General features: G+C 42.3%; 1 protein-coding gene across 5 annotated transcripts; it reads left to right on the top strand.

Annotated features, from left to right (window-relative positions):
• Positions 1-141: 141 nt before the first annotated feature.
• cdk16 (cyclin dependent kinase 16) lies at positions 142-25,758 on the top strand. 5 transcript variants are annotated; one of them, XR_011668581.1, is made up of 18 exons: positions 142-617; positions 5,081-5,303; positions 8,278-8,454; positions 10,628-10,761; positions 10,899-11,024; positions 12,796-12,852; positions 13,048-13,162; positions 13,445-13,539; positions 13,708-13,770; positions 14,181-14,304; positions 14,607-14,727; positions 14,843-14,940; positions 15,115-15,220; positions 15,319-15,361; positions 15,502-15,592; positions 15,701-15,778; positions 18,794-18,886; positions 20,697-25,758. XR_011668581.1 is itself a non-coding variant. In XM_071349007.1 (17 exons), exons 2-17 carry the CDS (start codon positions 5,183-5,185, stop codon positions 18,829-18,831), a joined length of 1,587 nt encoding a protein of 528 aa, XP_071205108.1. In that variant the 5' UTR covers positions 143-617; positions 5,081-5,182; the 3' UTR covers positions 18,832-25,758. The 5 variants fall into 5 exon arrangements, 2 of the variants coding, with proteins under 2 accessions (XP_071205108.1, XP_071205110.1); XR_011668579.1 differs by having other exon boundaries at positions 143-617; positions 18,794-19,754; positions 19,937-25,758; XR_011668580.1 differs by having other exon boundaries at positions 143-617; positions 18,794-20,202; positions 20,355-25,758.
• Positions 25,759-26,499: the final 741 nt, after the last annotated feature.

Below are 26,499 nucleotides of genomic sequence, written 5' to 3'. Positions count from 1 at the left end.
AGCCGACATGAGTCCTTGTTTACCAAGCCAGAGAAGCACGTTTCTTCTATATATCACATGTCTACCTGAATGTTCCAAAACGCTGTGTCCCGATGAACGCGCCCCTGCACTCAATATCTCCTGAGTGGGCCAAGGCAATGGTACAGTCCACAGTCTTAGCTTGTTGAATGGAATTTGGGTCATTCCACTGTAAGCTTTTCCTATTCGGGTAATATGAGGAATTTCTATACATTTTGAATAGCTTCCATTGATAGACTTAGTTAAAAATACCCAGACAAAACGGAAAGAATAAAAAACACTGTGGAATGTCACACGACCTGACTTGTGGCTGGTAAGCGAATGCGTAATTAACGGATCTCCACCTCTCCAATCAGCCGGAGTGAGTGACTCCAGAATCTATTCGCAGCTGCTCTACTACCCTCCGCATTTGGAACTGAACAGCTGCTAAAACGTTTGAACAATTTTTCAGAATGCGAACAGGGCATGCTGTCAGACAGGGGCGAACCGGTGCTGTATCTCAACCAGCAGAATAATGGCTGAGGACTATTGGGAGAGCACACTGGCTTTGGGATATTTTTGCTAAGATTACAAGGGCATACGGGATCTCGCGTCCTCGGGTAAGCGACAAAGCAGTCTGTCCTTGTTGCGCAAAACGGTATTTACACCGGGTTGGTTAGCTAGAATACGATTTAAAAAATGTTTTTGTCAATAGCTACGTTCCGCCGAAAATACTTGGTAGCTTGTTGCAGCAACCACTGTTGATGTCAAAAGATCGGTTTACTGTACCTCCCACTTTTAAAGCTCTTCAATCATACGTATTACAATAATTCAACATTGTCTTTGTTGAAGAATAAAACATGTCCAATGGCATGTCCGTGATCACCGCATTCTAATCATTCATAGACTTTGAATCGCTTTCATTCCAATGCATAATCATGCGTAAATGAAACATGTTGCAAGCTAGCTGTAGTTTAGCTAGGAAGGGCCGAGCTGTGCGCAGCCACTGAAGCTAGCTTGATAGCTATAGCTAACTAACTAGATCATTATTAACTTGTTAACGGCTTTTACTTTTCTGTCGTGTACCATTGGTTTCTATTGCACACATTAGCTGAATGATTCTTGCATTATAGCTACGAAACCTCATAAAGCTAAACAGCTTAACCAGATAAACCTAGGTCACAAATCCTTATTTAGGATATCCCTTCAAAATGAATCGTGCGTACATAATGTGATGGACGTAACGCTACCGGGTATTTTCCTATCCTGGTCAGCTAGCTACAGTCAGTTTGTTTAGTTTTTGTCAGATGGGAACCCAGCAAACTTAAGGGTCTTTTGGGATGTCATTGGGGAGACCCTCTACACTGTGTGAATAGCTAATTTGCCTACTTGCGTGCAATTTCTAGTTTCTTGCTTGTTTTTGTCATGATTACCCCGGTTACATATGAGCTAAGGATGCACGACTAGCTGCTATGTTGTTGATTAACTGCAGTCACAAACCTCCAGGGTGCTAGTCACCTGCTGTTGACAACCTGGGCATTGCCTTCAAAACGTCATCTTGATGTTGAGCTGTCCCATCAGTACCAGGCGGGCAGGCAGCACTGTCTGATTCTCATGGTCACACTGCTCCATGTCAACAAGGTTCATGATGCACCAGTTTTAAAAGGATGTGAACACAGACACATAGGGACAACTAGACCTATCTAAGAGGATGCCAGGTCACCCGGCCACTTTCTGTGCTCCTGCAGTGTTTTTGTATTTTTGTTTTATTTCTACAATTGTAAAGCGACTTTGGGTCCTTGAAAAGCGCTAGATCCCATGTATTATTATCATTATTATTAAGGCCAGGCCTGCCTAAAAATTATTTCTAAGAATTATTCAGGCAGGCACTTTGTTTTATTTTACATTTAGCCTAACTGCACAGGTCAAGTTAAGTTTAATGTTTCAAACACAAAGTAAATATCCTCTTAAAATCAAATACCTCTTTGGAGTGTCTTCATCTAAGATTTCACTTCTAGATTTCCCTGCAATGGATGCCAGAGGAGAAGAAAACCTTAATCCACTCTCACCATCCAAAGTATTCCAACTATTTCAAACGTTTTCTCTGAGAATCCTTTGTGAAAAATATGATTTAGGTTAGCTAATGGTCAGTCAGTGACATACCCAATAGCCTTTCCAACAACAGTAGAACCACTTTAGATTGTTGAGATAATGATGACATTCCAAAAGAGAGGACATTCTCAACATACCTCAGGGTCTTAGTATAAACAAAGAAATTCTTACACCAGGGCTACGTAAGCCCCATAAGATGACCCTGTCCGCCCTCCTGCTCACCCCATGCCTCCAAAGTCTTCAGCACTAACACAACTGTCACCAGATAGCCTAGAAGTGCCCATTTTCTTTGGATGGTCAGCGTTCAGAGTGCATACAGAAGAAGTCCCTTTTTAGGCCAATATGCAATTTTATGGGTCACCAAGCGTCTAGCCTTCAAAAGAGCAGCTTTGGAGCTGAAACTGTTGGGCATCGTCGTGCCAAATTGAGTCGTTAGTCACAAGGCAAAAACATGGGCTTCTGGAGGTTTGGCACTACTTTAGTAGTCGGCCCAGTCCTGAATATCTCACAGATGCTCAAGAGACTAACTGCTATTTTTTTCCCACTGGTATTTAGTATTTGCTTTTTCAGTACTATTTGAAAGATAAGTTGAGATGTAGTTTTCAAGGTCATTGAACATGTCTGTTTTCTAGTGGTTTGCTTTATATTGCAATGCAGAGTGAAATCAATACACATGCTGTGATGCCAGGGGAGAACGACTGCCCCTTCTTATTGAAGCCACGGAAGTCCGACCACGGTTCTGCAGGCATTGTTAGCAGAAAACAAGATTCTCCATTATAGTGAATGAAAAAATGCCAGTCTTTGGTCAGTCTTTGTTTAAATATACAGTACCATTCAAAAGTTTGGACACACCTTCTCATTCAAGGGTTTTTCTTTATTTTTACTATTTTCTACATTGTAGTATAATAGTGGACACATCACAACTATGAAAGAACACATATGGAATCATGTAGTAACCAAATAAGTGTTAAACAAATCAACATTTATTTTATATTTGAGATTTTTCAAAGTAGCCACCCTTTGCCTTGCTGACTGCTTTGCACACTCTTGGCATTCTCTCAACCAGCTTCATGAGGTAGTCACCTGGAATGCATTTCAATGAACAGGTGTGCCTTGTTAAATGTTAATTTGTGGAATTTCTTTCTTAATGCATTTGAGCCAATCAGTTGTGTTGACAAGGTAGAGGTGGTATACAGAAGACAGCCCTATCTGGTTAAAGACCAAGTCCATATTATGGCAAGAACAGCTCAAATAAGCAAAGAGAAACAACCGTCCATCAGAACTTTGAAAGTTTCTTAAAGTGCTGTTGCAAAAACCATCAAGCGCTATGATGAAACTGGCTCTCATGAGGACCGCCACAGGAAAGGAAGACCCAGAATTATCTGCTGAAGAGGATAAGTTAGAGTTAACTGCACCTCAGATTGCAGTCCAAATAAATGCTAACAGACACACCTCAATATCAACTGTTCATTGAGACTGTGTGAATCAGGTCTTCCTTTCCTGTGACGGTCGAATTGCTGCAAAGAAACCACTACTAAAGGACACCAATAAGAAAAGACTTGCTTGGACCAAGAAAGACAATTAATGGACATTAGACCTGTGGAAATCTGTCCTTTCGTCTGATGATTCCAAATTTTAGATTTTTGGTTCCAACCGCCGTGTCTTTGTGAGGCGCAGAGTAGGTTAACGGATGATCTCCGCATACGTGGTTCCCACCGTGAAGCATGAAGGAGAAGGTGTGGGGGTGCTTGCTGGTGATACTGTCTGTGATTTATTTACAATTCAAGGCACACTTAACCAGCATGGCTACCACAGCATTCTGCAGTGATACCATCCCTTCTGGTTTGCACTTAGTGGGACTATCATTTGCTTTTCAACAGGACAATGACCCAACACACCTCCAGGCTGTGTAAGGGCTATTTGACCAAGAAGAAGAGTGATGTTGTGCTGCGTCAGAGATCTGGCCTCCACAATCACCCAACCTCAACCCAATTGAGATGGTTTGGGATGAGTGGGATCGCAGAGTAAAGGAAAAGCTGCAAACAAGTGCTCAGCATATGTGGGAAATCCTTCAAGGCTGTTGGAAAAGCATTCCAGGTGAAGCTGGTTGAGAGAATGCCAAGAGTGTGCATCAAGGCAAAGGGTGGCTACTTTGAAGATTTTCAAATGCAAAATATTTTTGGGGTTAAACACTTTTTTTTGGTTAAGACATGATTCCATGTGTTATTTCATAGTTTGGATGTTTCCACTATTTCCAATGTAAAAATTAAGAAAAACCCTTGAATGAGTAGGTGTGTCCAAACTTTTGACTGGTACTGTATATATATTTTTAAGACAATCATGGTACCAGTAATTGCTTCTGAAACACCAGATGTGTGTCCTCCTTCTGTCACACACAGAAGAAGTTATAAGGATAATTTAGTTGCTAATGGAAGCCTGCAGTACCCTGGTCAGCCTTCAACTTGAGTTACTCAATGAGAGGGGTCAGCATTGAGCTAACCTCAACGTCATTTCCAGGAGTAGCTCAAACTGCGCATGTTATGTCTCAATGAAACGTTATCTTAACCGATTTCATTTGGCTTCAATGCGCTATTGAATCTTCACATAGGAAAGAATGGTGTCACGTGATCAATGGCTTTGTCCATTCATATATACAGTCTTTGTGTGACGCCCAGTATAGGCAAAGTCTGAATGATGAGAGCTCCCTTAATAGCAAAAGACTATCATTAGTGTCAAATCCAACCACTGAGTTCTCTCATCAGTTTGTAATCCAAATGAAGCAGCTTCTCTTCTCATCTCGAGGCCTAATCATTTCTCTTAATTGACTACTGAGGAGTGAGTGACCTGTCATCCTTTGACTGTTGTAGAGGATAATGATTATGATGTGTCAATCTTTGTTAGTAGTTCCCCCTACAGGACAGGTTAACAACTGTTTAACAATGTGTTTGTTTGTGTCTGTCTGTGCCCTCAGAGAGCTTGAATTGTGGCTACCCCTCCGCCCTCTGCGTCTCGGCCCCCGCCCTCCGCGTCTCGCCCCCCACCCTCCGCATCTCGCCCCCCGCTGCCCCCTCTGATGGACCGCATGAGGAAGATCAAGCGGCAGCTGTCCCTCACCCTGAGGGGGGGCAACAGTGGGGATAAGACCAGCGAGACCATCAGCCCTCAGGACACAGCGCACAGTCACAGTGACTCCGGTACAGTGGCTGATACAAACCAACACACACAATGACTCTGGTACAGACTGACCCATACCAAGTTACCTATACAACACAATGACTCCAGTACAGGCTGACCCATACCAAGTTACCTATACAATGACTCCAGTACAGGCTGACCCATACCAAGTTACCTATACAATGACTCCAGTATAGGCTGACCCATACCAAGTTACCTATACAATGACTCCAGTACAGGCTGACCCATACCAAGTTACCTATACAATGACTCCAGTACAGGCTGACCCATACCAAGTTACCTATACAATACAATGACTCCAGTATAGGCTGACCCATACCAAGTTACCTATACAATGACTCCAGTACAGGCTGACCCATACCAAGTTACCTATACAATACAATGACTCCAGTACAGGTTGACCCATACTAAGTTACCTATACAATACAATGACTCCAGTATAGGCTGACCCATACCAAGTTACCTATACAATACAATGACTCCAGTACAGGCTGACCCATACCAAGTTACCTATACAATGACTCCAGTACAGGCTGACCCATACCAAGTTACCTATACAATGACTCCAGTACAGGCTGACCCATACCAAGTTACCTATACAATGACTCCAGTATAGGCTGACCCATACCAAGTTACCTATACAATACAATGACTCCAGTATAGGCTGACCCATACCAAGTTACCTATACAATGACTCCAGTATAGGCTGACCCATACCAAGTTACCTATACAATGACTCCAGTACAGGCTGACCCATACCAAGTTACCTATACAATGACTCCAGTACAGGCTGACCCATACCAAGTTACCTATACAATGACTCCAGTATAGGCTGACCCATACCAAGTTACCTATACAACACAATGACTCCAGTATAGGCTGACCCATACCAAGTTACCTATACAATGACTCCAGTACAGGCTGACCCATACCAAGTTACCTATACAATACAATGACTCCAGTATAGGCTGACCCATACCAAGTTACCTATACAATGACTCCAGTACAGGCTGACCCATACCAAGTTACCTATACAATACAATGACTCCAGTACAGGCTGACCCATACCAAGTTACCTATACAATACAACTGTAGGATACTTCATCCCTTACACTGCAACAACCAATATGGCGGTATCTTTGACCAATTAGGCCTAATTGGTCAAAGAAGTAATAACTAGTGAAACTGCAGACAGCTTTGTAGTTGAATGTGCAGAATATTTAGATTAGTTTGGACCATCTTTATGCTGAAGGCGGGAGTTATTTTATCCTTCTTTTCATACTGGTGATATGAAAAACAAAATGGTGTGATGAAAAGCTCTCAAATTTAGTGATTCAACTGTTTTCTTACCAGAGACATAATGTGTCATCTCCAAATGTTTACAACTGTACTCATAAATATTTCAAATAGGTCTGCTGTAAAAGGTTACATTTCTTTCTTCTTATACAAGCATGCCACACATGACTGGGTGACCTGAAACCAATGATGACTCAGTATCATTTGTGGGAGTACTGTACATGCCACAGAGTAGTGTCACTCTTGTGCAAAGCTCTGCAGTGCAAACATTACACCCTTTTATGGCTTCTCTGCTACAGGGGATACATGGTTTAGGGTAGTGGTAGGGGTACGTCTTACCTTACCATCACTCAACAGTGTGTGTTCCTAAATTCAATCTGGAGTGCTTAGAGTGCGCTCGTAAATTCATCCGTTATTCTGCGCTCTGGCACACTCAGGCGAGAGTGCTCTGAAATTGGAGTAGATAGCCAGAGTGAATTTACGAACGCACCCACAGATTCACACACAAAATAGGCCTAGCTACACTTTTCCAAATCCTATATGGCTCCACCCTGAAGGATCTGGTGATGATGGGATGGGTGTTTGTGTAATAACGGTGCTTCTGGTTCCTGCTTGCTATTCTTAATTTAATCCGATGCATGTCTCTTCCAGCATGGCTTTCTGTGCTCTAATACTGTCTGTATTGATGCTGTCTCAGGAGGTTTCAATGAAACAACCTCAGTCTACTCAACTTGACTACCTGGTGGAAAAAAACAAAGAATTTGTGCAATAAAACCAATCAACATTTGATTTTTAAAAAACATTGAAAAACTGTTTAGAATGAAAATTAATTTGGCTTTGTGAAGTAATGAATAAAGTGCTGTTGCGTAATATAATTTACCATCAACTGTGTCCATAAGAGATTATTCGAGGCAGTAAGCATGGGCCACATCTGGCCTGTACAATGCAATGAAACCAGTTCATGCAGCTCAGAAACTTCTCAGTAACCCTGTTACTAATACTGAAGGTTTTCCTTGTCAATTGACCCCATATTTTTTGTCTTCCAGTGTGTATTAACCTCTTTTGGAAAGTGAATCGCATGCTCTGAAAGATGGACATTTGTACGTGTTTCCCCTGTTCGTTTGGTTGATCCTTTAATTTCAAGTTACCGGCTCTTTTCTTTTCTTTCCTTTCCTTCCCTGTTTCTTCTCATCTTAACCACCATTACTCTGTTCCTCTCTACCAAATGTTACTGCCTACTTCTGTAACATTTTTTCTTACTTTCTGTAAAAAAAAATCTTACTTTCTGTAACATTTTTTCTTACTTTCTGTAACATTTTTTCTTACTTTCTGTAACATTTTTCTTACTTTCTGTAACATTTCCACTTTTTTCCCCAATACTACATCTTCATCCATGACTTTAATTTGTTTTTCTGTTTTATTTTTCTCTTCTTTCTTTCTACACCCCTTCCCCCTTTTTGTTGTCCTGTCTTCATCCCAATCATGATCTGTTTCCTCTTTCATTTGCTTTGTACCCCTGTCACCGATCATACCATGCCCTGCCGTGCCCTGTGTTCCCCGTCCACCTCACAACCACCTCCACCTGCATTGTCCTTCGTGACTCCCACCCATACCCCATTCCTCCCTCCTGTGTGTGTCTCCCCTGTGTCTCTGCCTCCCCACCCTTCTCTCTCCCAGAGACCATGTCAGTGCGGGGCAGTGGCACTGGCAGTTTGCGGGGTTCAGTGCGAGGCAGTGGTGGTGGAGGCTCGTTCAGCATGCACTCCCTGCTCCAGTCGTACGGCTCCGCCCTGCGCCGACCACGCAGCCTGGGCCGCAGCCTCAGCTCCTATCTCAACCACACCACACGCCTGGGTACAAAACACTTGGCCAACACAGGGAAGGGGAATGTGTGTGTGTCTGCTCTGGGAGTGTGTATGTGACCTCTGGCCACAAGTGTGTGAGTGTGTATGTTAAGGGTGTGTCATGTTATGACTGGTCATGTTATAGACTTACAGTGCCTTCAGAAAGTATTCACACCCCTTTGACTTATTCCACATTTTCTTGTTTCAGCCTGATTTCAAAATTGACAAAAAAACAAAACAAATCTCTCACCCATCTACACACAATACCCCATAATGATATAGTGAAAACATGTTTTCAGAATTCTGTTCAAATGTGTTGAAAAGGAAATACTGAAATATCACATTAACATAAGTATTCACACCCGTGTCAATACTTTATTGAATCACCTTTGGCGTCGATTACAGCTTTCAGTCGTCTTCGGTATGTCTGTATCAGCTTTGCACATCTGGATTCTGGGATTTTCTCCCATTCTTCTTTGCAGATTTTCTCAAGTTCTGTTAAGTTAGGTGGGGAGCGGCAGTGAACAGCAATCTTCAAGTCTTTCTCCAGATTTTCAATGGTATTCAAGTCTGGGCCACTCAAGGACTTTCACATTCTTGTTTTGAAGCCATTCCAGCGTTGCTGTGGCTGTATGCTTGAGGTCATTGTTCTGTTGGAACGTAAAATCTTCACCCCCAGTCTAAGGTCGTTTATACTCGGAAGCAGGTTCTCATCAAGGATTTGGCTGTATTTGGCTTCTTCTATCCTTACCAGTCTCCTAGTCCCTGCCGCTGAAAAGCATCCCCATAGCATGATGCTGCCACCACCATGCTTCACGGTAGGGATGGTGTTAGATGGGTGATGAGCTGTGCCTGGTTTTCTCCAGACATAGCACTTTGCATTCAGGCCAGAGTTACATTTTTTGTCTCAGCAGACCACAGCATCTTTTGCCGTATGATCTGTCTTTCACGGGCCTTTTTGCAAACTCCAGGCGTGCTGTCATGTGCCTTTTTCTCAGGAGTGGCTGCCGTCTGGTCACTCTCCCATAAAGCCCAGATTGCTAAAGTGCTGTAGAGACTTGTCCTTCTGGCAGGTTCTCCCGTCTCAGCCAAGTAACTCTGTAGTTCTGTCCGAGTGGTCATTGGATTCTTGGTCATCTCCCTGACCAAGGCCCTTCTTGCCCGATGTCTCAGTTTGGTCAGACAGCCAACTCTAGGCAGTCTGGGTAGTTACATCTTTTCCCAATGATGGAGACCATTGTGCTCTTGGAAACTTTCAACACTCTAGAAATTGTTTTCTACCCTTCCCCAGATATATGCCTCATCACAATACTATCTTGGAGATCTATGGACCATTCCTTGGACTTCATGGTATAGTTTCTGCTTTGACATGCACTGTCAACTGTGGGACCTTATATAGACAGGTGCGTTCCTTTCCAAATCATGTCCAATCAATTGAATTTACCACAGGTGGACTCCAATCAAGTTGTAGAAACATCTCAAGGATGATCAATAGAAACAGGATGCACCTGAGCTCGATTTGAATTGTCATAGCAAAGGGGTGTGACTACTTACAGTATGTAAATTAAATATTTCTGTATTTCATTTTTCAATATATTTGCAAACATTTCACTTTGTCATTATGGGGTATTGTGTGTAGATGGGTAAAACATTTTATATTTAATCCATGTTGAATTCAGGCTGTAACTCAGCAAAATGTGCAATAAGTCAAGGGGTATGACTACTTTCTGAAGACACTATATATGCCTGTTTTCTTTGTTTTGTCCTTGTATGGGATTAAGTTAATTACATAATTGAATACTGTTTGGAGAGTAGGTTTAAAAGCTGATAAGCACATCACACCAGTGCTGTATAACAAGTTAACAACAGTGAGCGAAAACCTCTAATAGTTGTAGTGGGAGACAACAGTGAGGAAACAAAATAAGACATCAGCGAAGAATTGCTTTACCTCTCAAATCTTACTGTGATGGTACCGCATGCTCCCCTCCAGGTGCCTTTGAACCAAAACGTTTCCCAGAAAGCAAACGTATAATGAAAGTTAACAGACACAGGGCGAGTAAAACATTATTGTCAATAGTAGTAAGATTATGATCGTTAGATTGCGATAGGACATTGAGAGCTGGGAACCCTAGAACTCTTCCATGTGGACCAGGAGTTGAGAGTGTTGCTGTGTGTTTGTACAGAGATAGTCCATGAAGATGTGAAGATCGGCTCTGATGGGGAGAGTGACCAGGTCTCGGCCACCTCTTCTGATGAAGTACACAGTCCTGTCAGGGTCCGCCTCAGGAACAACTCTGTACGCAAGATATCCACCGAGGTACACACACTCTCACGCACGCACACACACGCACTCACACTCTCTCATAAACACTAGTAACACATGAGGTGTTTTATCCTAACTTCTAACCTTTAACCTCTAATCTTCAACCTCTAACCTTGTATCTTTTCTGTTAGGATATAAACAAGCGGTTGTCCTTGCCTGCGGACATCCGTCTCCCAGATGGCTACCTAGAGAAGTTCTGTCTGAACAGTCCTCTTTTTGACAAGCCTCTGAGCCGGAGGCTAAGGAGAGTCTCCCTGGTAGGTTACTGCCCCCTCCCTCTCTGTCCTCCTCTATGTCTCCCTGGTAGGTTACTGCCCCCTCCCTCTCTGTCCTCCTCTATGTCTCCCTGGTAGGTTACTGCCCCCTCCCTCTCTGTCCTCCTCTATGTCTCCCTGGTAGGTTACTGCCCCCTCCCTCTCTGTCCTCCTCTATGTCTCCCTGGTAGGTTACTGCCCCCTCCCTCTCTGTCCTCCTCGTCCTCCTCTATATCCTCATGCTCACTCTGTCTGGCCCATGCTTTTTTCATGAGCTGTCTCGTTCCTGTGTGTGTTGAGCTCTTAAGACTCTTGCATTTTAGTTCTTGTATTTTCATGTGCACTACAATTTTGTTCTCCCTTGCGGTTATGCCTTGCTATACTGTTCCTCCACCATTTTCTTTCATTGATATTTATTCAAGGTCAGGGCTTATACATTCACTGCCAGACATCTCAACAGAAGTGGTTGCACGTGTCCTGATGAGATTGACCTTCTTTGTATCATCTTCCTGGCCAAGTCAGTCAAAGCCAGTCTCGTAGGTCATCTTCCTGGATAAAGCCAGTCTCGTAGTTAGTTCATCTTCCTGGATAAAGCCAGTCTCGTAGGTCATCTTCCTGGATAAAGCCAGTCTCGTAGTTAGTTCATCTTCCTGGATAAAGCCAGTCTCGTAGTTAGTTCATCTTCCTGGATAAAGCCAGTCTCGTAGTTAGTTCATCTTCCTGGATAAAGCCAGTCTCGTAGTTAGTTCATCTTCCTGGATAAAGCCAGTCTCGTAGTTAGTTCATCTTCCTGGATAAAGCCAGTCTCGTAGTTAGTTCATCTTCCTGGATAAAGCCAGTCTCGTAGTTAGTTCATCTTCCTGGATAAAGCCAGTCTCGTAGTTAGTTCATCTTCCTGGATAAAGCCAGTCTCGTAGTTAGTTCATCTTCCTGGATAAAGCCAGTCTCGTAGTTAGTTCATCTTCCTGGATAAAGCCAGTCTCGTAGTTAGTTCATCTTCCTGGATAAAGCCAGTCTCGTAGTTAGTTCATCTTCCTGGATAAAGCCAGTCTCGTAGTTAGTTCATCTTCCTGGATAAAGCCAGTCTCGTAGTTAGTTCATCTTCCTGGATAAAGCCAGTCTCGTAGTTAGTTCATCTTCCTGGATAAAGCCAGTCTCGTAGTTAGTTCATCTTCCTGGATAAAGCCAGTCTCGTAGTTAGTTCATCTTCCTGGATAAAGCCAGTCTCGTAGTTAGTTCATCTTCCTGGATAAAGCCAGTCTCGTAGTTAGTTCATCTTCCTGGATAAAGCCAGTCTCGTAGTTAGTTCATCTTCCTGGATAAAGCCAGTCTCGTAGTTAGTTCATCTTCCTGGATAAAGCCAGTCTCGTAGTTAGTTCATCTTCCTGGATAAAGCCAGTCTCGTAGTTAGTTCATCTTCCTGGATAAAGCCAGTCTCGTAGTTAGTTCATCTTCCTGGATAAAGCCAGTCTCGTAGTTAGTTCATCTTCCTGGATAAAGCCAGTCTCGTAGTTAGTTCATCTTCCTGGATAAAGCCAGTCTCGTAGTTAGTTCATCTTTCCGGATAAAGCCAGTCTCGTAGTTAGTTCATCTTTCCGGATAAAGCCAGTCTCGTAGGTCATCTTCCCGGATAAAGCCAGTCTCGTAGTTTGTAACAATGTTCTGGAGTCTGTCTGTCATATTTGTGAATAAACAAGCATGTTCTCATTCTGTGATTTTACATGTGGTAAGACTTCTAGAATCATCTAAAGATACAATGTGTTTTTTCTCTCAGTCAGAGATTGGCTTTGGGAAGCTGGAGACCTATGTGAAGCTGGATAAGCTAGGAGAGGTATGCTGTTACAAACATATACATTGACATTACCCTACCCCATAGTCATTGTTTATTTGCTCTTAACCTCTGCTACCAAACATTTGTCCTGGCAGTGTTGAGGTTTGCTTCTGCTACTGTTCACATGTAGTGTATGTACTGCTTATATGATGTTCTCCTACTGTAGTCTGTATGTAAGTATTGTCTCTCTCCCAGGGAACCTATGCCACGGTATACAAAGGGCGCAGCAAGCTGACTGACAACCTGGTGGCTCTGAAAGAGATCCGATTGGAGCATGAGGAGGGGGCTCCCTGCACTGCCATCAGAGAGGGTGAGACACCACGCCACCACAGGGTGGGCACTGGGCATAGTGCCCTAACACCTTTGTGTCGGGTGGGCCTGAGCCTGGGCCGCCAGCTAAAAATAAAACCCAACAGGTTGGAAAGTGGAAACCAGAGCAAGCCAAGGGAGCACTGGCTATTTACAGGATTGACCTCAGTCAACCACAGTTGCTGCTGCTGCTGCTGCAGCTGACCTCTGATATGGAAAGAGTTGAGGCATGCTGTATAAGTATTTTTTTTAAAATCATGCGTTGGTTATCTCTCTCCCCCAGTGTCTCTGCTGAAGGATCTGAAACACGCCAACATAGTGACCCTCCACGACATCATCCACACGCAGAAGTCTCTCACGCTGGTCTTTGAGTACCTGGTGAGTCATCGTCCACACAGAAAGGAGGAGAAGCCTAAGAGCATCTGACAGCGCGTCACACACGCTGTTCATCTGTCAACTCCTTACATTTTGAATGAAAACAAATCTAAATGTATTTGTTTGTGCCAGTGTCAAAGTTGTGTAAATGATTTGTGTTTTGTCACGCAGGATAAAGACCTTAAGCAGTATCTGGAGGATTGTGGCAACTCTATCCACATGCACAATGTGAAGGTGTGGCACTCATCAGCCTACAATACCTTGATACATGATTTACATTACATTCTTTAGCATGTATCATAAAACGGAATTCTATCATTCCAGTCCGATGTATACATTTCCTTAACAATAGATGAAATGGCACGGTGCCAATAGTTTTTAAATGTGTAGTTAGTGATTAGTAGGGTCTTTATTGGTGTCTTTTGTCTATGCACATTGTCTCCCTATGCACATTGTCTCCCTCACCTACAGTATACCTCTCATGTCTCAGTGTGTCCCTGTGTCTCCGGGTGGTCTGTGGTATTGTCATATCTTTGCAGACTTCTTATCTTATGTCTGTTACTGTGTCTCTGGGTGGTCTGTGGTATTGTCATGTCTTTGCAGACTTCTTATCTCATGTTTGTTACTGTGCCTCTCCTCCTCAGCTCTTCCTGTTCCAGCTGCTGCGTGGCCTCAACTACTGCCACCGCCGCAAAGTCCTCCACAGAGACCTCAAACCCCAGAACCTGCTCATCAACGACCGCGGAGAGCTCAAACTGGCTGACTTTGGTCAGTACCTCTAACTGTACAGACAGTCTTATCACCACACCCCAGAAGTCTCTGTAGAACCAGAGTGTTATCTGTAGTGCCTCAGTTTAACGTTCTCAACAATCTGTTGAGAGTAACGACAAAACAATGTGTTCAGAAAAAAGGACATCCATTTTTTTGTTGGTAGCACGACATACGCAAAAAGAGTTTTGCCGGTGTAATAAGCCAATATGCCCCAAGAGCCTCTCCCACAAACTGTCCTGTTAAAATGTTAAGCTTCTTTCAAACGTTTTGTTGAATAGTGAATCATGCTTTTGTCTCAGGCCTGGCCCGGGCTAAGTCCATTCCCACCAAGACCTACTCCAACGAGGTGGTGACGCTATGGTACCGTCCCCCAGACATCCTCCTAGGAAGCACTGACTACTCAACGCAGATAGATATGTGGTAAGAATAAACTATTGGTCATAGCCAATCGGGTTGATATTGAAGTTTCGTTATAACATTCTATTCTAAAATGTCAGTAAAGTTGTTATAGTAACGTTATATTTTGACTCTGTAGGGGAGTGGGTTGTATCTTCTATGAGATGTCTACAGGCCGCCCTCTGTTTCCTGGCTCCACAGTGGAGGAGGAGCTGCACTTCATCTTTAAACTGCTAGGTGAGACTGTACCCCCGTCACTGCCCAACTTGGTCCATGGTGTGGCCCTGCCCTTTGAAGGAAGTGAGACGGGGAGAAATGCCATTTGGCACCATTGAGGACATAAACGGACATAACATCCCTTCCTTTTCAATGTCTTGAGAGTTGAAGCACTTGTGTTTGTGTCTGCTCCAGGTACACCCAATGAGACATCCTGGCCTGGAATCACCTCCAATGAGGAATTCATCTCGTACAACTACCCCCGGTACAGAGCCGACTCTCTACGGAATCACACACCAAGGTGATGCAGTGCTCGGCACTGACTGTTTATGACACGTTAGACCTGCTTGTTCATTGAGTGTTACTTTAATTTGTTGTGTATTTGTTGTTTATTCCTAGACTGGACAATGAAGGAGTGGAACTGCTGTCCAAACTGCTGCAGGTGAGACCACCCCTGTGGCAACATTGTCGTCATTGACAAACTCCCATCTCACCTTTTTAGATAATCTTTATGATCGTCCTGGAGTTGTTCGTTGCCATTAGCAACAGTAGAGTGAAGCTGTGTGTCCGTCTGTGTTTCAGTTTGAGGGAAAGAAGCGCATCTCAGCAGAGGAGGCCATGAGGCATCCATACTTCCACAGTCTGGGAGACCGAGTGATCACACTGCCTGACAGTGAGTCGGCCTTCACTCCTCCACACATGACTCACACACATTATTAACAGCAGTGTAGTCTCATGTCATTGGTAAATAATTGTATAATATGAACGTATCCTCTCCTAGCTACATCAATATTTTCACTTCAAGACATTCAGCTGGAGAAGGAGGCCGGAGGTAGAAGCAGCTCCTTGTCTGATTCAGGTAAGTTCCTCTCTTTACAGTTGTATTTCATCCCATAAACTAAATGTCTTATTTTAATGTCCCAACTTCCTTGTACAAAATGTAAACTTAATGGCTACATCACTGTGTTCCAGAGCTCGTACAGGGATGCCTAAGGTTCCGGCACACCTTAGGTATATTCAGTTCACTTCCTTCTCTCATGAGGAGGCCGCGAACCATCCCCTCCTTTCCCTTCTGATGCACTTCAATGTGTCAGTCTATCATCCCATGGCTTTTAACAATGAATATGTAACCATTCTCAAAACACCTCCTTAGATTTTGAGGCTAGAAGAATATTGTATGTCAAGAGTACTTTACATTATATTGAGAACTTTACATTATGTCAAGACTACTTTACATTATGTCAAGACTACTTTACATTATGTCAAGACTACTTTACATTATGTCAAGACTACTTTACACGATACTTGACATTTATTTACATGTGTACATCCATACAGAGCACATTAGGTGGTCTTCACTTTCAATGGAAATTCCTACTGTTCATCGTAATACACACTCATACACAATCATTTAAAGAAAGGAGTAGCAAGAGCAGTGCACTCAGATATTTAAGTATGCTGGGCTAGCTTTTTTTATGCAAATTTTTTTTGGCTCATGAACATAGCCTCAGACGTTTGTTAGAAATGAACACAAACAGCATGCATCACTGAACAGCACCTTGAATACAAGACTATCCTCGAACAAACACCAAGTCACATCACATCAACAGGGCTAGTGCACAGTACTACACCTCTGAATGGTTATAGGTTTTATTTGCTAAAATAGCTGTTTCTGGTTGGTCCCCTGTTCTTCCTGGTTGTGTTTGATTTGTTGAAAACATGCCTGACCTCAGCTCTGACTCAGGAGCATTCAGTCCCCTGGTCATTATGCGTTGTAGTCGGCCCACCTCAGACCTGGTCATTATGCGTTGTAGTTAGCCCACCTCAGACCTGGTCATTATGCGTTGTAGTCGGCCCACCTCAGACCTGGTCATTATGCGTTGTAGTCAGCCCACCTCAGACCTGGTCATTATGCGTTGTAGTCAGCCCACCTCAGACCTGGTCATTATGCGTTGTAGTCAGCCCACCTCAGACCTGGTCATTATGCGTTGTAGTCAGCCCACCTCAGACCTGGTCATTATGCGTTGTAGTCGGCCCACCTCAGACCTGGTCATTATGCGTTGTAGTCAGCCCACCTCAGACCTGGTCATTATGCGTTGTAGTTAGCCCACCTCAGACCTGGTCAGTAGTGATGGAGAATGAGCTTCTGCTTCCCTTAACCTCCCGCCTGAGGAGCTCTCACTGGACCCAGCCAATCAGATAATTATTATTTGTGTTCTCTTGGCTGCATTGTTTTCTGGACTTTTACCACTTTTTCTCCCCTATTTCATGATATCTAATTGGTAGTTAGTCTTCTCCCATCGCTGCAACTCCCCTATGGACTCGGGAGAGACGAAGGTCGAGAGCCGTGCGTCCTCCGAAACACGACCCTGCCAAGCCGCACTGCTTCTTGACACACTGCTCTCTTAATCTGGAAGCCAGCCTCACCAATGTGTCGGAGGAAACACCGTCCAGCTGGCGACCGAAATCAGCTTGCAGGCACCTGGCTCGCCACAAGGGGTCGCTAGAGCGCGATGGGACAAAGAAATCCTGGCCAGCAAAACCCTCCCCTAACCCGGACGACGCTGGGCCAATTGTGCGCCGGCTGTGACACAGCCTGGGATTGAACCCGGGTCTGTAGTGACGCCTCAAGCACTGCGATGCAGTGCCTTAGACCGCTGAGCCACTCGGGAGGCCATGCTGTCTTTTACTGGGGAAGACAATTCCTTTTTACCAAATGTAATAAAACACAGACTACTAAACCCCTGCTCAACAATGAAAATCAATAACCAAATTATGCCCAACACACACATGCAGTAAAAAATGTGAAGAGAAATCAATTGGCCTGTTGCTTACATAATCCAAATATCAGCTATGGATAAAATGTGTGTTGTTTTGTAACACGGCTATAATGAGAAATTCATGATTACATAATTTCCTGCATTAATTATTCATACGTCTTTCTGAGGGGTGTTCTGCTCTCTCACCCTAAACTCGTTCCTGTTATATCACAGAGGAAGGGTTAACCGGCCTGTAGTCTAACTCCTGATTTAGCCTGAGGAGTCAGGAGTGGGGTGATAATGAGAGGGTGGATCTCTGACTCATTCTCATTTACAACGCTGCTGCTATTCTATCTACTTGAAGCTTATCAACAATGCGGAAGGGAAAAGTACAGTTTACTTCAACTATGTTTGACGTTAATACTGTGCAATACTCTGTATATTTTTATAGTTTTTTTACATGCAAAACATTTACCCCTTTTGGCCTCCCAGGACTTGGTGTATTTGAGATGAGTTCAGAGTAATTTACATTTTTCCCCTTCCTGACACACCAAAGGGGAATGCTGATGTGACATATTGCCTGTAGGGACCTTACCCACTGAGTTGTCCTGTATGAAAACCCTATGTTTGTTCCTGCTCCTCTCTCTCTCTCTTTGGGCCAACTCCCTGATAGATCATTCAGCATGGTTACCAAACACATTCATCTGTTTCAACACTGAATTTGTATTGTGGGCCCTGTTTTGACAATGCAAAGTGAAAATACGGCACTAGTGTCAAATAATACCGTAATGCTCCCAATATCTGTACTTGAATTTATTTCAAATATTTCTGTGACGTCCATGGAGGGCAGCGGTAATTAATGATGGTTTGGAATGTAATGATGCGGATACAAAACACACATTTGTGTTGAATTTTGACACAAGTGCTACTTATTTCCGTTGTCAACGTATCACTGTGTGTGCTGTATGTCTTCATACGGTATCTCCTTTGTCAGCAGCTCTCTTACCCTGATGGAACCTTCTCCCTCTGGTCTCTGTTCAAGTACCTGTGATGATGTTGAGTGTTCCTCCTGGGATCTGTCTGTCACTCCTCTCACTGTCTCTCTCTTCTCACAGTGAACAGCATATCTCGACGACAGAGCCTGCTTTTCTGAGTGGAGTGAGAGAAAGACGGACGAACGAGAGGACGGGAAGCTGAGACATTTCCGTGTGCGATGAAGGGATACATATTCATCTTTATACCTTTTGAATTGTCATTGTTGGTCCATTTAGTGTTGAGAGGTTCACTAGCTGTTTACATGTAAGACGAGGCTGAGGAGGATACCTGTTTTTCTTCTTTGTTTGCTCTCAATATGCACTCTCTCCTCTATATAGAAACGTTTACTGTCAGACACACTTTTACCATCACGTATACTGTAAATGCTGACGGGCAAAGAAAGCCTTACCATTTTTCCTTGTATAGCTAACTACTGTGATCTTTAGTTTACAGGCTGACATAATTGCAGTCCTGTATAATTAAATTTAGACATGTCAGGACATTCTTTGAATGCAATAATCATCACCCGTACATTTTAATGGATTTGGACCAAAGTTTTCGACTCACTTAAATTATGCACAATGCTATTGTAATACCCCTAGCTAGAACCTTTCAAATTTGTATTGTATAATACCACAATGAAGGAATAATTTGAAAAATGACAAGGCTTGAATAAGTGTTGATTAGAGTTGTCTTTTAACTGAGGGAGGAATAATACGGTGAGGCTGTAGTGTCTCACCTTGGTCTTCCACACTCCCATTTCCACCACAGCAAGGTATTACAGTCTATCCCTCCCATTTCCACCACAGCAAGGTATTACAGTCTATCCCTCCCATTTCCACCACAGCAAGGTATTACAGTCTATCCCTCCCATTTCCACCACAGCAAGGTATTACAGTCTATCCCTCCCATTTCCACCACAGCAAGGTATTACAGTCTGTCCCTCCCATTTCCACCACAGCAAGGTATTACAGTCTATCCCTCCCATTTCCACCACAGCAAGGTATTACAGTCTATCCCTCCCATTTCCACCACAGCAAGGTATTACAGTCTGTCTCTCCCATTTCCACCACAGCAAGGTATTAGTCTGTCCCTCCCATTTCCACCACAGCAAGGTATTAGTCTGTCCCTCCCATTTCCACCACAGCAAGGTATTAGTCTGTCCCTCCCATTTCCACCACAGCAAGGTATTAGTCTGTCCCTCCCATTTCCACCACAGCAAGGTATTACAGTCTATCCCTCCCATTTCCACCACAGCAAGGTATTACAGTCTATCCCTCCCATTTCCACCACAGCAAGGTATTACAGTCTATCCCTCCCATTTCCACCACAGCAAGGTATTACAGTCTATCCCTCCCATTTCCACCACAGCAAGGTATTACAGTCTGTCCCTCCCATTTCCACCACAGCAAGGTATTACAGTCTATCCCTCCCATTTCCACCACAGCAAGGTATTACAGTCTATCCCTCCCATTTCCACCACAGCAAGGTATTACAGTCTGTCCCTCCCATTTCCACCACAGCAAGGTATTACAGTCTGTCCCTCCCATTTCCACCACAGCAAGGTATTACAGTCTGTCCCTCCCATTTCCACCACAGCAAGGTATTACAGTCTATCCCTCCCATTTCCACCACAGCAAGGTATTACAGTCTATCCCTCCCATTTCCACCACAGCAAGGTATTACAGTCTGTCCCTCCCATTTCCACCACAGCAAGGTATTAGTCTATCCCTCCCAGCTCCGTAATCATTGAAGGGGGATATTAGTTTAGTACCAGGTAGATTAATCCCAACAGTGTCATGGTGGCATTTGGGGGAAATCGTCATGTTGTATTTATTTATTTATTTTCATACTGCTGTGCTTGGCTGATACGGTACAATGGTTTGAAAGAAAAATGCGGCACTTCTGTTATATTTTCACACCACGTTTTGCAGTTCTCTGAGGAATCCATAGCACTTACAGGAATTCTCCTCATTCTTGCAGGAATTCTGGAATTTGGGGAACCGTTGTACCAAAAACCTGGAGATGGACTTATCTTTATTGATTATATAGACATGCATCCAATACAAATTGAGCTTCCACAGTGAAACATCACAACCCTGATAGGTTTAATGACTCTTTAGGGCACAGGGTACAGTATTGTTGGGTGTAATGTAATTGTGTTTACACATCTACCTGTTTGGAGTGAAAGAGACAGTCTGAAAATTGCCCCACTGTGTACAGAGTGATGTGTGGTCTTCATTCTGAGGAGAGTGAGAGAGTGCACCAGACACAGTGGCACTACTTTTACATCGCCTGTAGTTAGCCCACCTATTAACCATGGCTGTTGTTCTAAAGCAGTGGTTCCCAACCTTTTATCGTTTACCTTACCACCAACTGACATTTTTCTCTGCCGAAGTACCCCGTGTACATTTTACCAGTAGGCCTATGGTCTCATGAGTCTTCTCAAGTACCCCCTGTGGATAGGCCAAGTTCCCCTGGTTGGGAACCACTGTTCTAAAGCACTTCAGTATGTGGAATCTGTGAAAACCAAAGTGAACATGCATAAAACTGTCATCTGAAATTTCTGGCTCGTCATTTTGAATGGGGATAGATGATGTGTTTCAAACCTCAAATAACCAAAGTATACATTTTTGGATTGAGGCGGTAACTTGGAGAGAAATGCAGTTGGTTATGAATTCTCACCATCTCAACCATTGGGTTAGTTTGGTGGGTTGGGGTGTGATCCTAGCAGCGAGATGTTGTGAACTTAGTAAGTGTGAATGAGTGAGCGTGTGCTGTCTGGGTGCGTGTGTGTGTATGAGAGAGCCAGAGTGAGAGAGTCAGACGGTCAGAGCAGAGGATATGTGTCGTGAAGCACGGCAATGTTATATTGTGGAAAAAGAATATGGTATGTTGTAAATAACCTTAGATTATTTTACGGAAATGAGCATAGGACTGTGCAATGAGATGAGGATACTCTTCTCATTGTCATTTTGAAGATAAGAATATAGTTTTCTTACGATGATCATTGATTATATTGTTATTGTGTTCTTATTCTTTTAATGAGAAAAGGTTTATTTGTTCATAGAATACATAATCAGTGTAGATAGTTTTCTCTGATGGTGAAAGGGGCTCTTCCATATACATTGTCATAAGAAGCATGGATATGTTGCCATGGAAGGGCTAATAGGTTGTGGTCCTGAAGTCGCCTCTTGTCCCATTTTATATTTCGCAATAACTGTTGTACTCCGCAATAACAAGTTGTACAGTACGTGATCCCTGTCCAAATTTACCAGTGGATTGAATACTTTATATCTAACAAAAACAATGAAGTCACAACTTTAAGTAGAACAAAAAAATACTGGAGACTGTTTTATTGCCCATTGTCACTTTTACATTTGGATTCAAATAGTGAGATTTTGATATCACTGTTGACAAAGCGCTTCGTTTTTTTTATTGAGCCAAGAAACAAGAAACTTCTTGTAGTTTTCAGTATTGATAAAACTGTTTGACATTTCTTTATAAAGCAAAACAAGTTCAATTCTAAGGTGTAGTGTATGTGCCGAGGTTAAGACGGTGTTCTTCAGTTGTCAAGGAGAGTTGGATTACAGATTGGACAATGCAATGAGACTTGGTTTTGAAGCAACTTTACCATACAGCCCAGCATATCTAATGGGCATGTGATGTGTTGATGAGGTTGAAAAGGTATGAACATGTACTGTAAACTGGTGTGTGTGTATACGTATGTAGGTACTGTACTGTAAAACATACAATTTGAAAAGGAATTTAAACAAACACAAGCAATACATTTGGCAAATGTCTGATGCAGAAGCCTGCCAAACAAGTTGGTGCTCTGATAGCATTTAGGAATGGCATGTTATGGGGAGGCTACAGCATTGTGATAGGATGTTCTTCCTTTAGTTGGTTGAGAAAACTGGGCCATATTCAGTAGGTATAACACTACAGGAAGTTGCAGAGATAAATAGAATGTAGCCTATGGAGCAACCAACACATTAGACTGACATTTTTCTCTGACACGTTCTTCATGGCTGCACCTCTGAATATGTTTTAGATCTGTGTGTATATTGTATGAATATGTAAATGCTCAAGATGTTTTGTGAAGAGAATGTTTTGGTTGATAGGCTCCGTCCACTGTGTGTCAAAACTGGATTTGAATATTCAAAAGCTCTTTGGATTGCGGCAATAGTTATTATTTTTCCCATCTGAGCAGCGGTTTGGAAAGGACTACAGTGTAAATTGTCAAGTGAAATACCACACCATTATGAACCTGTGGTTATTATATCGGTGACACACTGAAATACCACACCATCATGAACCTGTGGTTATTATATCGGTGACACACTGAAATACCACACCATCATGAACCTGTGGTTATTATATCGGTGACACACTGAAATACCACACCATCATGAACCTGTGGTTATTATATCGGTGACACACTGAAATACCACACCATCATGAACCTGTGGTTATTATATCGGTGACGCACTGAAATACCACACCATCATGAACCTGTGGTTATTATATCGGTGACACACTGAAATACCACACCATCATGAACCTGTGGTTATTATATCGGTGACACACTGAAATACCACACCATCATGAACCTGTGGTTATTATATCGGTGACACACTGAAATACCACACCATCATGAACCTGTGGTTATTATATCGGTGACGCACTGAAATACCACACCATCATGAACCTGTGGTTATTATATCGGTGACGCACTGAAATACCACACCATCATGAACCTGTGGTTATTATATCGGTGACACACTGAAATACCACACCATCATGAACCTGTGGTTATTATATCGGTGACACACTGAAATACCACACCATCATGAACCTGTGGTTATTATATCGGTGACACACTGAAATACCACACCATCATGAACCTGTGGTTATTATATCGGTGACACACTGAAATACCACACCATCATGAACCTGTGGTTATTATATCGGTGACACACTGAAATACCACACCATCATGAACCTGTGGTTATTATATCGGTGACACACTGAAATACTACACCATCATGAACCTGTGGTTATTATATCGGTGACGCACTGAAATACCACACCATCATGAACCTGTGGTTATTATATCGGTGACGCACTGAAATACCACACCATCATGAACCTGTGGTTATTATATCGGTGACACTGAAATACCACACCATCATGAACCTGTGGTTATTATATCGGTGACACTGAAATACCACACCATCATGAACCTGTGGTTATTATATCGGTGACACACTGAAATACCACACCATCATGAACCTGTGGTTATTATATCGGTGACACACTGAAATACCACACCATCATGAACCTGTGGTTATTATATCGGTGACACTGAAATACCACACCGTCATGAACCTGTGGTTATTATATCGGTGACACACTGAAATACCACACCATCATGAACCTGTGGTTATTATATCGGTGACACTGAAATACCACACCATCATGAACCTGTGGTTATTATATCGGTGACACACTGAAATACCACACCGTCATGAACCTGTGGTTATTATATCGGTGACACACTGAAATACCACAGATATATGGCTGACTGTTGAGAGCACCCTTCTGGGTAGCGATACACAATCTTCCAGGACTTGTCAGATGGACTAGATACAGCGAAAAACAGAGCTTGGCACATTTGCTTTATGGACGCAAAATAATTCACGCAAATGCTTTATTTCTTCACAACTACATACATTTAGTCAGACAATATAAGAAAATATTTAGTCACTGGCCAATGTAATGTTTGCTCCTGTTTATCCACTCTTTTGAGTGTCTGAATCTTTTAATGTAACTGTACTACAAACACTTATCCACAAATAATGCCATTCGGAATAGTATTTTATGAATGTAATTGTCCTCCTGAGGTTTGATTTAGCCAAAGTTTCACTTCAATTAAATGGGCGTGTATTAATGTTCTTCAGCACATCACGATTCTAGCTCACCCCAGTGAATTGGGAGGATTAATTATACTATAGACAGATTATTTTGATTCATTTAACACAACCTGAGGAACTTGGTTATATGAGCTGTTAGTATATTCCCCATTAAAACAAAACATTTACAAACCACAATTTTGAACAGATGATTACAGCATTGGTTGTGTAATTCTCCTTTTATAAAAAAATATTTTGGTGATATAACGCTATGCTATATTGTCCGCATCTGTACATTTCTAATTTTATTACCTTTTGACTGGATTTATTAAGATATTTCATAGTCTTTACCGGTTGATATACTGTTAATCAACAAAAAATGTGTACCACACAGCTATAAATGCACGCCTCAATGTGTATTGTAAAAGAGCTTTGCTTTTGGCTGCCATCAGCTTTTGCCTCAGTCCAATACCAAAGTTATCTGCAATATTGCATGATATGATTCTTCCGAACTTTGCTCAGAAGCTGTCAAATTGCTCTGTGTGTCTTTAAGTCAGCCATTTCCTTCCAAGTAACTGCAAACTATAAATTGCTTTATTGAGTCCACATACAGTGCTGTGAAAGTCTTTGCCCCTTTCTGATTTTCTCTATTTTTGACATTGAATGTTACCGGATCTTTTATCTGGTAACATTCACATTTTATGTTGCTGAGTTAAAGCAGTTCTGCATGGAAGAGTGGGCCAAAATTCCTCCACAGCGATGTGAGAGACTGATCAACAACTGCATGAAGCGTTTTGTTGCAATCATTGCAGCTTAAGGTGGCACAACCAGTTGTTGACTGTAAGGTGGCAATTACTTTTTTACACAGAGGCATTGAGTGTTTCATAACTTTATTAAATAAGTATAAAATTGTTATTTGTGTACACAGGTTTTGGTTGAAGATCTGATAACATTCAATATCAAAAATATGCAAAAATGTAAAGAAATCAGAAAAGGGGCAAATACTTTTTCACTGCACTGTACTTGTTACAATTTAAGTATGGAAAAGTATCTTGAATATATAAATGTTGTAAGATGTTAATTCTATGTATTCAAAAATATATAGCTCAATAAAGTTGTACATTTCTCAAGATTGTTATCTGGTTTGTGGTGTTATTCAATATTGTGTATCACATTTAAATAAATTATCTGGGCTCCCGAAAGGACTGAACTTATCTAATATATAAACAACTTTTGGAAAGCTCATATTCTGAGCTAGCCATTAAAAAAGTTCACAGATCTAATTGAATCTGAACAACTCTTCAACTGAAACAGAATATTAAAAAATATGACCTTGGAATCCTGTAATCCGAACCATCAATTTAAACATGTTTATTTTCTTCACAGACTGTATTTAACAGCAAGGAAACTTTTTTTACGATGAAATTGGCCCCAACTCCCAACTGTTCACAGTGTCCCCTAAATCAGACACATTCCTTCATTTGATGTGGGAGTGCCCTGCAGTTAAATGCTTCTGGGGAAAAGTTACAAAATTCAGTTCGAAGTGCATACATTTAAATATTCAATGCTTTGCATCTATAGTTGCTTAACGATGATAACTCATTGAATCTCTCAATCAGAGAAGATTACTGCTGGCACCACCTCACTTTCTCCCATTTAACCAGTGGATACAGTTACTATTAGAAGTTATAACAGGATTATCAACAGCGAGAATTAATGGTGCTATGAAGGAACAATTGAGCCCTGGACAAATATACTTGACTCTGTAAAGAACAATCTCAGCTAAAGCCCAACACATACAAACTTTAGACTTTTGTTATTTTCTTTGTTTTCAGGCCCACGGGAATGGGGTGGTACTGATCATGGTGGGG

The sequence above is a fragment of the Salvelinus alpinus genome, chromosome 17 (assembly GCF_045679555.1).
Source record: "Salvelinus alpinus chromosome 17, SLU_Salpinus.1, whole genome shotgun sequence".
Lineage (NCBI taxonomy): Eukaryota > Metazoa > Chordata > Actinopteri > Salmoniformes > Salmonidae > Salvelinus > Salvelinus alpinus.
Note: the sequence above shows the minus strand (reverse complement) of the source record. Positions and strands in the feature narration are given on the sequence as shown.

What these genes read in the sequence shown, in the direction of transcription:
- cdk16 (XM_071349007.1), top strand. Translation starts at nt 5,183, where the DNA reads ATGGACCGCATGAGGAAGATCAAGCGGCAGCTGTCCCTCACCCTGAGG. An exon ending in CAACCACACCACACGCCTGG is followed by an intron (nt 8,455 to 10,627) that starts GTACAAAACACT and finishes GTGTTTGTACAG; the next exon opens with AGATAGTCCATGAAGATGTG. An exon ending in CTTCATCTTTAAACTGCTAG is followed by an intron (nt 14,941 to 15,114) that starts GTGAGACTGTAC and finishes TGTCTGCTCCAG; the next exon opens with GTACACCCAATGAGACATCC.